General features: G+C 44.7%; 1 protein-coding gene across 1 annotated transcript in view; it reads left to right on the forward strand.

Moving 5' to 3' along the window:
* The window catches only part of DNER (delta/notch like EGF repeat containing), a 112,676-nt gene that overhangs the window by 80,780 nt on the left and 18,510 nt on the right, over positions 1 to 13,386 (forward strand). Inside the window, exon 8 of the mRNA XM_082224145.1 lies at positions 4,895 to 5,119. Coding sequence (XP_082080271.1) covers positions 4,895 to 5,119 — 225 coding nt within the window. The remainder of the gene's footprint in view (positions 1 to 4,894; positions 5,120 to 13,386) is intronic.

Consider the following 13,386-nt stretch of genomic DNA (forward strand, 5'->3'; position numbering starts at 1 on the left):
CAGATCTGTGGGCAAGGTGCCAAACTCTTGAGCTGCAGGAAATGAGGAAGGCAAGATTCTCAAGCAATTAACATAGAGAAGGCATTGGAGAGCATTGGAGAGAGAATGATAAAAAAGAATTGGTAAAGATAAGTTTCAGATTTAGCAATTCATGCTTAAATACTTCTGTAATTCCTGTTGAGTATCATGTTTCAGTTGTATAATATATTAAGGAGACTAGCTGCATTCATTTCACTTTGAATTTCAGTTCTAATTTCTGCCGTTCCATATTTGACCTCCAAGCCGAGCAAGGCTTAGATTTGAATGTGAACTTCATTTTTTAAAATAGTTTTCCACCTGCCATGTTTGATTAGTTAAAATCTCAGGTTAATGACAGAAACCCTTATGAAAGTGGTTGAGATGATTTATGGGCAAATTAATAGTGCTCTCTCTCTCTCTCAGAATGCTAGAATGCAGGAACCTCCTGAGTGGATTTCATTGGTTTTGAGCCTTTGCAGTATGGGATTCCCTCAGTTATCTTCAAGGTTATTCTATGTCCCTGTGTGCTTGAAATGATGTCTACTTTGTGTCTGCAACATTTACTACAGCCCCTTAATTTTAGATTACCGTTTTGTTATGTGGCCGCCACTTGAATGGGGTTAAAAGATTATTATTATTATTTTATAGCATAAGATTTATCTCCTGCTTCATTGTAATAAAACCTTTTAAAAATAATAACTAATTTAGACAAGTTCATGGAGAAAAAGGCTGTAAGTGATAACTAGCCAGGATGAACTAGGATCCATGGTTTTCCATCTTCAGTATGAGCTTACCTTCTCAGGTTGACGAACATGGCTTGATTTAAACTCTAGGCACATATGGGCAGCTCTGAAGTGTCAGTTGCACTCAGACCATTGAATGTTACTAAAGAAAAAGTAACCAGTTCAACAATGGGCACAGTACTCAAGAAGGCCAGCAGTGCCAGATTTAGAGATTTAGGGTGGTGCAGGCAGTTCCTCCGCAGAGGATGTCAAAACAAGGGAGTGCAAAATCATCATCATCTGTATTTATATGAGTAGCTGCTGAGAAGACCCATAAAAAAGCAACTGTACCAAAAAGAATTATTGTGAAAATAAGAAGTAATTGGTGGGGCACCAAATTTTGTCCTCACTCTGGGTGTCATATTACCAAAGTCCTCCCCAAGGCCAGAGTGAATCAGGATTTAGATTCAGACAAGCAAACTTTCTTAATGTTTTGAGTTTTGCATTCACTATGGGAATCAGGTGAAATTATTTCCATAAAGCCTTTCATGCTATAGTTTGGGCTAGTTACAAGAGCTTGCAAAAATATGATCCAGTGAATATTATCTATGGAGTCCATATATTAGAAATTGGTCAGAAAAAGACTACCGTATTTTTTGCACCATAACACTCACTTTTTTCCTCCTAAAAAGTAAGGGGAAATGTCTGTGCGTGTTATGGAGGGAATGCCTATGGGTGGCATGCCTATGGATTTTCCTCCTCTAAAAACTACGTGCATGTTATGGTCGGGTGCGTGTTATAGAGCGAAAAATACGGTAGTTCTGTTTGATTGCCAGTCCTCTGTGATTCAGAAGTAAAAATTCAACCCCATGTTGGGTAAAGCTTTCCACCAGTATGCATCCAGTGTCTTCTCACTGCTTAAAGGGAACAGGCAGCTTGCTCATAGCTCAGCAAATTGTCAGTCTACCCCTGCAGCCATCAGCCATTAATATCCCCCTTCTAACTCAGTTATCCATCTGTTCCTAATGTACTGCAGGCATAACCTACTGCATATCAGAATTAGAAAATGCAACATTCTTATACGCTCCCTGGAACAACTTGTGAATATACAGTATTTGCAGAACACATTTGTATTAGCTGATCATTTACTACTTTTGAAACTCCTCTGTTGTTGTTTTTTAAAAATCATTATTATTCGTTTACATTCTATCTTGTAATTGATTGGTTTGGGGCCCATGGAACCCGGATTCAAATTCCTGCTTTATCATGAGGTTCACTGCATTAAATAGGATAACCTCACGAAGGAAGAGTGGCATGCACATGTAATTTTAAAAAAAGATAAAATATCGGCTTCATCTGGGGTGTATAAGTCTACTCTTTGTTGCTGAAACACATTGTCTAGATTGGCCTCCGTTTTTCCTTTTCGACCCTGTTCTTGCAAATTTTTGTTCCAGTTTTGATTACTTCTTTCCTGTAATGTGAATTTTGTGTTTCCATTTGACTTTTGTAAAGGAAAAATAAAAACCATTTGTCTTGTTTGCTTGCTTGATGTACCCAACTGTGTGTTTCATATCTGAATATTTTATAATCACTAATCCTAGATGCTAGCTTCATTTATCATGTGTGGCTATATGTTTCTAGGATTAAATATCCAGTGTGATCACCAGACACTTAACAAAGCAATGCTGCACCCTCTCTAAAAATGCAGTACGGTGAATGATTCCCTCCCAAGGCTATTAACTGCTATTGACCATTACCAAGCCAAATAATTAAGCCCCTTCTTGATAATGAATCTGTACTCATTATGGTGCTCTCTAATCTGTAAAACATTTCCTGGATTCACTTTAGTAACAATCTCCTGCTGCACTGCAGCTGGATTAGGGTATCACCTTATTCAGTTATTTTACTGATTTCTCCACATATTGCAACTTTAATTCAAATGTCATGTCAGCAAAAAAAATAAAAAAAATCTTCATATTTCTTGAACAATGATATTTATATTTGTTGTTATTTTGCCATTTCCTGTTTGTTCCTTGCCAGTGGTAGATTTGCAGTCTCATTAAACCTTAGTGAGCTTCAAGCTTTCATCACACTTCTTATTACCAATAATATTCATATCCTGAAGGCTTCCTCTCTCCCTCCTTCCATTTTGTTGGTGAAGGAACTGTAAATATCAAAAACTGCTAATAAATGCAGTGCTTAAATGTGTTTTTTTTTCTGGCAGTTTTTCATGTTTATACTGTAAGGTTCTTCCACCCGAGCGTTTATTTTTCCATTGGCTTGACTTGTCTGGAAATCTACTGTTAATTAATTAATGGTTCACTTTCCACCAAACATTAACAATAAAAGCATATAAGTTTCTAATCCAATACAGATACAGACTGGTTTTTAATACTGGTTTTAAACCCACCTGTGGGAGTTTTTTGTGGCAACGTTGCCAACAAAATAGGTATTTCTGTAAATACCTAATCAGTGCATTTATTTATAGTTCAATGGGACGCGGGTGGCGCTGTGGGTAAAAGCCTCAGCGCCTAGGGCTTGCCGATCAAAAGGTCGGCGGTTCGAATCCCCGCGGCGGGGTGCGCTCCCGCTGCTCGGTCCCAGCGCCTGCCAACCTAGCAGTTCGAAAGCACCCTCGGGTGCAAGTAGATAAATAGGTACCGCTTACCAGCGGGAAGGTAAACGGCGTTCCGTGTGCTGCGCTGGCTCGCCAGATGCAGCTTTGTCGCGCTGGCCACGTGACCCGGAAGTGTCTCCGGACAGCGCTGGCCCCCGGCCTCTTGAGTGAGATGGGCGCACAAACCCCAGAGTCTGTCAAGACTGGCCCGTTCGGGCAGGGGTACCTTTACCTTTACCTTTACCTTTAAGGCTTAGAATGAACATTGGTGGCAAAGATGGCGGCCAACATCAAAGAGCATAAGAAAAGAATACAGGCCCAATTACAGTATTGCATCATATTCCCCACTATTAATATTGTTCCTAGTTCAAATGATAGCACAAGAAACACATTTTTTTTCTTGATGTTCCACAGCGAACTGAAAGCATAGGGGAATCACCGTGTTAATAAATCAGAGGGAAGAGTGAATGGATAATTCGAGAAAGAATAGCTGAATTCTACCATGAAATTCAGGAGCACTTAGGGGAGGAGGCCATATTTAGTAGCAGATACATCATTGTGGGGAGGATAAAGAAACTTATCTGAAACAAAGATCAGCGGTAGAATAGCCTGAGGGTTTTATCATGGGCATAATGTAAGCATATTTTAATAAATATTTCAGATGAAGGGCATGCTGTGGAAAATTCCATGAACACGCATCCTATAAATGTATTTGGTGTCCTTAGCTGAGAGGAGAGAGTGTTAGCTGTGACCCTCCCTTTACATTTAGGTTGTGTGGATATTACAGTGGTACCTCAGGTTATATATGCTTCAGGTTACATACGCTTCAGGTTACAGGCTCCACTAACCCAGAAATAGTGCTTCAGGTTAAGAACTTTGCTTCAGAATAAGAACAGAAATCGTGCTCCGGCGGCGTGGCAGCAGCAGGAGGCTCCATTAGCTAAAATGGTGCTTCAGGTTAAGAACAGTTTCAGGTTAAGAACGGACCTCCGGAACGAATTAAATACTTAACCCGAGGTACCACTGTATTATTTATTACATTTGTATACCACCCTTTATCTGAAGATCATAGGGTGTAAAAATACAAAACGAGAACACAAAATACAAAATAAAACAAAAACAAACCAATAACTTCCCTTCCACAAACACATTTAAAAGACCATAGAATGTTAGTCAGTCCAAGTCATGGTAATAGAGAAACACTTTTGCCTATTCAGTGAAGGCACCAGGCAGGCCTTCCTTTGGGAGAGCATTCCACAAATGGGGAGCCACCACAGAAAAGGCCCGTTCTCATGTTGCTGCTCTCTGGACCTCTTGTGGAGGAGGCACATGAAGAAGAACATTAGATGATGATTTCAGGGTCCAAGTCGGTTTATATCGAGAGAGGTAGTCCTTGTATCTGTATCTAAGCATGTGTTAGGATAACTCTAGCCCCCCAAAAAATCTGTTTTTAAATGGTGTTAAGGCTCCATACTTTGACAAAAGTTTGGTAAATGAAAAGCGTGCATGCAAATAAGTTCCACTTGTTTTGTTTTAGGGTACCTGGGAACATCTTGTGAGGAAAAAGTAGATGCCTGTGCTTCATTTCCTTGCAAGAACAATGGGACCTGTTACACAGACCGGCTTTCCTATTCTTGCAGTTGTAGCCCAGGATTTACAGGACCTACCTGTGCCCAGCTGATTGACTTCTGCGCTCTCAATCCTTGTGCCCATGGCATCTGCCGCAGTGTCGGAACAAGTTACAAATGTCTCTGTATCCCAGGTTTGTATGGCCCTCCTGCATTCCGTCAGATGCTCTTGGCATCAAGAAACATGTAGGTGGAAATTGCTTCCTTTTTCCTCTTTAGTATATGCATGCCGGCAATACATTAGTTTCAGTGTGCTATAATGATAGGTATTGATGCATTCTATATTTAATTTTTTTTAAACCACACAGAATGAACATGCAAATTGTTTTCTGTATAGCTTGTCTGGTATCTGATCTGACATTTTAACAATACTGTTCCAGGATACCAATTTTAAAGTGATAACACTAAATTAAGTAGCAATGTGATTTGAAAACACACACCAAAACACCTTACTTTTACAGATACAGGTTTTACTCATCACAGTGAAAGGGACTTCAGAAATACAGACCAGGAATGAAAAAATCAGGCAGCAAAGTTTCTTAAAGAAAAAGTTTTTTTTTTATTTGGATTTTTGTCAGACAAAAAGCAAATAGGGTGCATTCAGGAAAATGAAGAATGCCCACCCCTCCTTGGGGGTAGCTAACTCATATACCTTCTTGCAAAGCACAGTTCAGCCCCTTGGCATCCCTTTAGCCAATGATTGACAATTTCCTATGGTCATTGATGCATATTCATTAAAGCTCAACCAATTAATAAATTGGTGTGTCCTTTCGGTTCCAAGTTGCCTATTCCACTAGGTGGCGCTACTGGCTTATAAACTAATTAACCTCCTTATTAGTTCCAGGAAGTACTTGTGGTTTAGCAACTTCACACCTAAGAGTTATATCTGGACCCTGGCGGTTAGCTACATCCTGCTTGTCAGGGGTCGTTTCTTAGAAATGGCTTAACCTCAACTGGCAAACTTCCTGTCGGGGCAAGCTACCCTTAACCACACTTGCTCTTTGCAAACAGGAGAGAGGCTTTGCTCTCAGAAAATGACTTCAGGCTTTTAGCTTCTAGTTTGCTCTCTAAAACGGTGTCAGAGGTTCTTAGCCTGGCTCTCCATTGGTCATCCTGACCTTCACCCCTGCATTCCCCCCTTTCCAGCACGAAAATGCTGACCGGTCACGGTTCTCCATTTTCGCTTGATGGACCTATAGGTACAATATCATAGAGAGCCAGGAAATGTACACTCCTGTGGATACACGGGCCTCCCTCTATGACCCTGTCAAGTCTTCAAATATGGTGCTGGGGAACCACGTAGGTGGTGTTCAGAATCTTGACCTCGCACGCATACCCAGCACTCAGACCTGTTCAGGCTCTTGGCCACAGCTGTGGTCATGTTCAGGAAGGTGTTCTCCCTCCACCCGGTGGCCATCTGAGAGGTGAGAACCATCAGGAGGCAGGGTATGATCCACATCCTGATTCGAGGAATGTTCGGTGGCCCAGAACAAAGAACTGTACCACCAACATAGAAATACCACAGGCCAAAGGGATGGGGGCCCACGAAGGCCAGGTCATGTGGGCCTCTAACTCCTGGCCCTACTGAGGCGTGAACAGCATCTACACACAAAACGTTCCCACTCTACACAGGGAAAAGTGGCCGCCTGACACTGATACACTGCTAGGCCTCGGGAGCTATAGGGATGGCAATAGACTCTGTAAAGTTCAAAGGCTGGTCCTACTGGGTGGAGGTCACCTACGTGGTCTCTGACCAGGGCCTATGGAGGCTGAAGCCTGGGGTGGCAACCCTTATGCAGCCACAAGAATACCCTACCACATTCAAGGGTATTAGATGTGGAGTTACCAGGCCCAGTAGTTCAGGCAGTATTCTGGGATTTTTGGGAGGCTCGAGCCACCACGACAACCACAGGTGGGGCTGCAGGATTTACTGGCACTTGTTCAGCAATTTCAATGCGCACCTGGTTCAGGCTCCCTCCCCTGTAATATTTGCATTAAGATAGGCTCCATCCCATGCAACACCTGGATTAAGATTAGGACCTGGTCTACCAGATGAGGTTGGTACAGTGCTCTACCCCCTGAGTGACAGTTGGTTACCCCCCCACAACAGCAAGAGCGGTCCAGAACTCGATAGATTTTGACCGTCTCTGCAACTTCCCGTAGGAGCAGTACCCATGTGCGCTGGACAGTGGTGTGGAAGAGAAGCCACAGTGGGGTAGTGGGATGTTTCAATACGGCAACCTCATCAAACCCCTGTTCCCAATAGCCAATGAGCACGCCATTTCTTACCACTGGCAAGACGAACCAGTCGTAGCAGAGGTCCGCAGGCCAATAGGGTCGGTATGGCTCGGTGGGGTCAGGTCAATAGGACATAGAGCAAATCAACACAGAACATAATAGAGAAAAAGGGGAAAGTCCTTGTGAAAGTCCTTGTGATGATCAGTCGCAGGATCTCGTTGCCCGTGGCCCAACGCATTCCCGGTAGCGTCAGACACAAGGTGATGATCAGACGCGTGTGATGCACCCAGGGAATCACGTCGGCTATTCTCACCGCAGTTGGGATGGAGAGGAGGACGGTATACGGGTCTCGCCACTTGGGGATGAGGGGGTTGCGCTTCCACGCTGTCACCCGGCTGGAACTGGTGGACCGGCTCAGCGAGACTGCACGGTGTAGGCTCGAGGTAGTACCTGGAAAGGGAAGCAAACACACACGGGGACAGGAATTGCACTTGTTCCTGAGTGATGTGATCTCCCACCCGCCCCAAACTGGTGGGGATGTCTCGGACGAAAGCGGGTGGTCTGCCATACAAAAGTTCAAAGGGTGATAGTCTCAGTCTCTTGGTTGGAGCGCTCCGAATCTGAAACAAGGTAATGGGCAGGACATCTATCCAGTGTAGTCCAGTCTCCTGGGTCAGCTTGGCCAAGTGGGTCTTCAAGGTGCGATTCATAAGTTCAGGTTTTCCCAAACTCTGGGGTCTGTAGGCCGCGTGTAGCCTTCAGTTTATCTGCAGCACCTTGCACACTTCTTGCACAACTTCATCAATGAAGGCAGGGCCATTGTCACTGCCAATACTTCTGGGGAGGCCACTGTCCAACCCGTCAGGGTGCAGACAAACACAAGCAGGTATTTGATGCCCCTAACTGGAGGTAGTTCAGTGAAGTCCACAATCAGGCTTTCCATAGGGGTAAAGGTCACGTGTTGTACACCCGGTGGGGGAAGGTGGCCTTGCCTAGGGTTGCTCTTGGCGCACAGGACACACTTTTGGGAGATAGCAGCAATTAGTTGGGATAGGTTGGGGATGTAGAGTATTCTCCCAAGGTGTGCTTTAGCAGCTGGGCTTCCTATGTGAGTAGACTCGTGGTAGTTCTTTACAATCACGGTAGCCAGATGTTGGGGCACAAAAACACGGTTTTCTGGTAGACGGAACCATCCCTCCTGGAGTGTTGCTCCTTCCTGGCGTGCCCACTGTTGCTCCTCCGGTGTGTAGCGTGGTTCCACATCGTCTGGAGTGAGTTGTGGGATGAGGGCTGCGTTGAGTGCTGGTGGAGGTTTCAAAGCTGCTTCACGAGCTGCGTTGTCTGCCTTCCGGTTGCCCCTAGTGACCATGTCCTGGCCTCTCCGATGGCCTTTGCAGTGCATCACGGCAATCTCTTCGGGACCCCATGCTGCTTCCAGTAACGTCTCAACTTCTGGACGTTAGCCTTGCATCCAGCTGCCAATTGCAGGGCAATGTCTTTTGCTGTTGGACTTCGCCTCAGAGCACAAACAACTCTTGGAGACTTTGGCTTTCTTAGAACTCTTGGAACGGCTTGCCTGGCTTGCACCCCCACTTCTGGGTGCTCTGCTGCCTGAGGAACAACTTGTAACTGCCTTCCTCTTCCCTTCTCTCAGCCTCTTTCCAGCCCACAGTCCATCACACAGATTTATTGAAGCGTAGAAACAGCTTCCCAAAACAGCCTCAGCCCCCTCTGGGCTTGGTACTTTTTCTGGGCATCCTCTAGCCCCCTCTGGGCTTTCTGGGTGTCCCACAGCCCCTTCTGGTCTGGCTGCCACTGTGGCCTGACATGCTGTCTTCAGTTCCTGCCACACGACCCAGGGCTTCCTCCCTTGGAATATTGGCAACAGCCAAGAATCAAGGCTGGCCCTTAAAATGGCTAGGACCCTTTGGTCTCTCTAGAACATCAGGCACGTCTGCTTCACAAGCTTCCACTGCGCCTGCAGACTTCTCAATGGGTTGGGCAAAGCCTGTTTCAGCCTGTGTACCCCTTATATTCCATAAGGGTGAGAACCGAATGGGGCACATTCACATGCATCTCCTGGCCAAACATGAACTTGCCTGCTTCTTCCACTAGCGTGGCGGTGGCAGTGACAGCCCACAGACAGGGTGGCCAGCCTTTCACTGTGGAATCTAATTGCTTGATAGTCTCAAAGGCTTCTTGTTGGGCCGGTCCCCACTCAAAGGGGTCTCTTTCTCTTCCTCTGGTACTCTCATTTAGAGGTTTTGCTAAAATACTGAAGCCTTGGATCAGGATTCTACAAAAGCCTGCTGCTCCACAACTTTAAGCTTGTCTTTTAGGGATATCACAATCTCTGCCTTTTCTTTTTTTTTGCAGTGACCTTTTGACAATTTCTAGATGGTCAATATGTTCAGCAAGTTGTCTGGATAAATTAGCTAAATCTTCATCCCTTTTTTGCATTTTGTAAAGTGAGCTGGTTGTGTGAATCTTTCACTGATTTCAGCTCATTCACAAAACTTTGTTCTTTGTTTTTCTTTTAATTTTAGTAACTTGTTCAATTTCTCCTTTGCAGAGATATGTTCATCGACCTGGGATTTAAGATGGTCTGTTTCCTCCTTACATTCTATTTCTGTTTCTTGCAAATTTTTAGCTGATTTACTTATTTGTTCTTTAAGCAATTTAATTTGTGACTCACACTCCATGAGTTTGTTGTTTTAAGTTACATCACAAGTATTGATTGCAGAATGAAGATCTTTAACTGTTTGGCTAGTCTCTTTGATTTGCCTAACAAATTCTTCATTCTCTTTTGTTTTACTAGAGTTTTCAATTTTTTTTTCTCAGCCAGTTATGATTTTATTGCACTTAACTGTTCAGAAAGTTCTGAAAGCTTTCTGCCTCCACTGTTCACACCTTTGGTTTGTACATCTTTCAGCAATTTCCCTGTCTTGCATTTCATACTCTTTGCATTTGATCTGACATTTCAGAATATTAATCTGCTCAGAATACACATTTGTATTTGAAATAATAGCAGAAATTTCTTTGTCTTTCTCAGCTAAAACCTCTCTGAGGTTGTCAAATTCTCTTCCATGCCTCTGGAGGTCTTGAATTAGTTGAGACCTCTCTTCTAAATGACTTGTGTTTAATCTATTAAGTCCTTCATTTGTCTGCTCAAGATCCTGTTACATTAATTCTATAGCAGCATCCTGTTTCATGCTCTTTTCTTTTATTTTCCTCTGTTAATGCAGTAATAACTGCTTACTGTTCTGTACACTCTTCTCCATAAACACTGCACTTCTTTTGGACATCTTCCCTCTCCAAAACCTGACATGAGGGAGTGACTTTGCAATGTTCAGTCCTGCATTTCTTCAACCAGGGGGGGGGGGTTGTCATCTACAACCTTCAGCCAGTTGTCTATATAGGGGATCTGGTCAGGATGTCCCCCCCCTGGTCTATGCCATAGTCTCCGCTGAATCCTTTCTTGAAGTTGTTTAACATGCATTGAAGGGGAATTACTGGACCTTTCAAGCCTTTCGAGCCTCCCCCTCCCATTTTCAGTATGGCCCTGTACAGCGTCCCCACACCAAACACTCACACATTCATTTCGCAACTTTTCTCGCCCAGGTGCGGTCGCCCGACTGGGAAACGGAGTACTTGTTGCTACGACCCCAGGGGAATGCCCCGGGGTAACACACATACATGCACAAAATGCCTCTCTCGTTGGACGCTTGCACGACACACTTAACCACCCTGTGCCCCCCCTTTTCTCTCCTTCCTAATACCAAAGCGTGGGTGGTTGGGTCAACCCTTCTCCTTAATGCCACTATCCACGCTGGAGATTTGATCAGGATCTCCCTTCTCCTTAATTAACAGGAGGATTTTATAACCCCTCAGGGCTTGTTGCCATGTACTCACCCCAGCCGGCTGTTCTCTGCCCTGTCCTCCCAACCTCGGCTCTTCAAATCCGTTGTCCTCTGTCCCAGGATACAGCAAGAGGGTCAAGTTGCCTTCTGTCCCCCTCCGAAGAAAAGGTTCGGTGTGCACCTGGAAGCCAGGAGGTCCGTTGGCCCTCCGCCGTCACTGCCCATAGGGCAAGGGAGCTGCCTCCTGGTCTCTGAGGACACTTAAAGTCCTTCTGATCCGAGTCACTTTTGGCACCAGAAATGAAAGGGACTTCAGAAATACAGACCAGGAATGAAAAAATCAGGCAGCAAAGTTTCTTAAAGAAAAAGTTTTTTTTTTATTTGGATTTTTGTCAGACAAAAAGCAAATAGGGTGCATTCAGGAAAATGAAGAATGCCCACCCCTCCTTGGGGGTAGCTAACTCATATACCTTCTTGCAAAGCACAGTTCAGCCCCTTGGCATCCCTTTAGCCAATGATTGACAATTTCCTATGGTCATTGATGCATATTCATTAAAGCTCAACCAATTAATAAATTGGTGTGTCCTTTCGGTTCCAAGTTGCCTATTCCACTAGGTGGCGCTACTGGCTTATAAACTAATTAACCTCCTTATTAGTTCCAGGAAGTACTTGTGGTTTAGCAACTTCACACCTAAGAGTTATATCTGGACCCTGGCGGTTAGCTACATCCTGCTTGTCAGGGGTCGTTTCTTAGAAATGGCTTAACCTCAACTGGCAAACTTCCTGTCGGGGCAAGCTACCCTTAACCACACTTGCTCTTTGCAAACAGGAGAGAGGCTTTGCTCTCAGAAAATGACTTCAGGCTTTTAGCTTCTAGTTTGCTCTCTAAAACGGTGTCAGAGGTTCTTAGCCTGGCTCTCCATTGGTCATCCTGACCTTCACCCCTGCAACAGGAGGAAAAATAGCTGGATGAGGTGATTACAGCTGTATGTTATTTGTATTTGCAGAAAATTGAAAAAAACACGCTTTATAATATGACTATGTTGCACAGTACCCATGAAATAGTAGGTTTTACAATCACTTTGACATGAGAGGCCATGCATTGTAAAGAACATATTGTTGCACACTACCCCAGGTTTTGGTTTCCTTGGAATGTGAGACAGCAGAGATGGTGATGCCTTTATGATATGTGGTTTATTTACACATATTTACAGCCTGAGCCTAATATGGATGGTCTCACAGCATTACCAACACCCCCCCCCGCAAAGTCTTGCTTTTTTCATAGTCACAGCCTTGGAATATAGCAGAAATCAAGTTCTGTCTCTCTGGCTGCTGCCTACTTTTAGCCCTGCTTACACACCACCGTCTTGGCTATTGTCCTTCCAAGTATCAGCCAGGTGAGGAGGGGAAAAGGCCCACCCATTTGCTCAGAGGACAAAGAGCAGCCTCTTTTGTTATACAGGCAACTCCCTGTTCACGTGGTGGTTACCGTATTTTTTGCTCTATAGGACGCACCCAACCATAGGAGGGTTGTTTTAGAGGGGGAGAACAAGAAAAAAAAAATCTCCCTCTCTGCTCAGTGCCCCTTCAGCAAAGCTGCAGGAGAAACAGAGCTCCCCCCATTTCTCCTCCCGCTTTGCAGAAGGGGTGCTGCGCAGCTCTCCCTCTCTGCTGAAGCCCGGAGAGTCTTGCTCTCCCGGCTTCAGCAAAAGGATCCTGAAGCCTTCGGAGTGCAGCGCGAGTTCCTACTGTGCTCCAAAGGCTTCAGGAGGCTATCGCTGAAGCCTGGGGAGTGAAAGGGGTCGGTGCGCACCGATCCCTCTCGCTCTCCAGGCTTCAGTGAAAGCAACACAAAGCCTCCGGAGCATGGAGGGAGCGCTCCCTCTGCGCTTGGAAGGCTTCGTGTTGCTATCGCAGAAGCCAAGGAGCCTGCATTCGCTCCATAGGACGCAAACACATTTCCCCTTAATTTTTGGAGGGGAAAAAGTGCGTCCTATAGAGCGAAAAATATGGTATGTTCCAAGGCATGTAAGTGAAATTATGTGTATTTGAAACACCATTGAAAAAGCTTGCAAAAACCCATTCTGCCCCTGCCTCCCCCCCACACACACTTTATTTGTCATTTTCGGGTCACTTCTGGGTTTGGTGCAATGTGTAGTCGCGCACATATCTGACTCACGTAAAATAGTCTCTACCTATACTATATTCTTTTTTTACATGGTCCTCAGGACCCTTAACTCCCAAAGAAACTTGCCTGACTACTGCAACAATGGAACCCTTCATTAGATTTTGGCCCTTGCCAG

This window comes from Podarcis vaucheri (assembly GCF_965113315.1).
Source record: "Podarcis vaucheri genome assembly, chromosome: 5".
NCBI lineage: Eukaryota > Metazoa > Chordata > Lepidosauria > Squamata > Lacertidae > Podarcis > Podarcis vaucheri.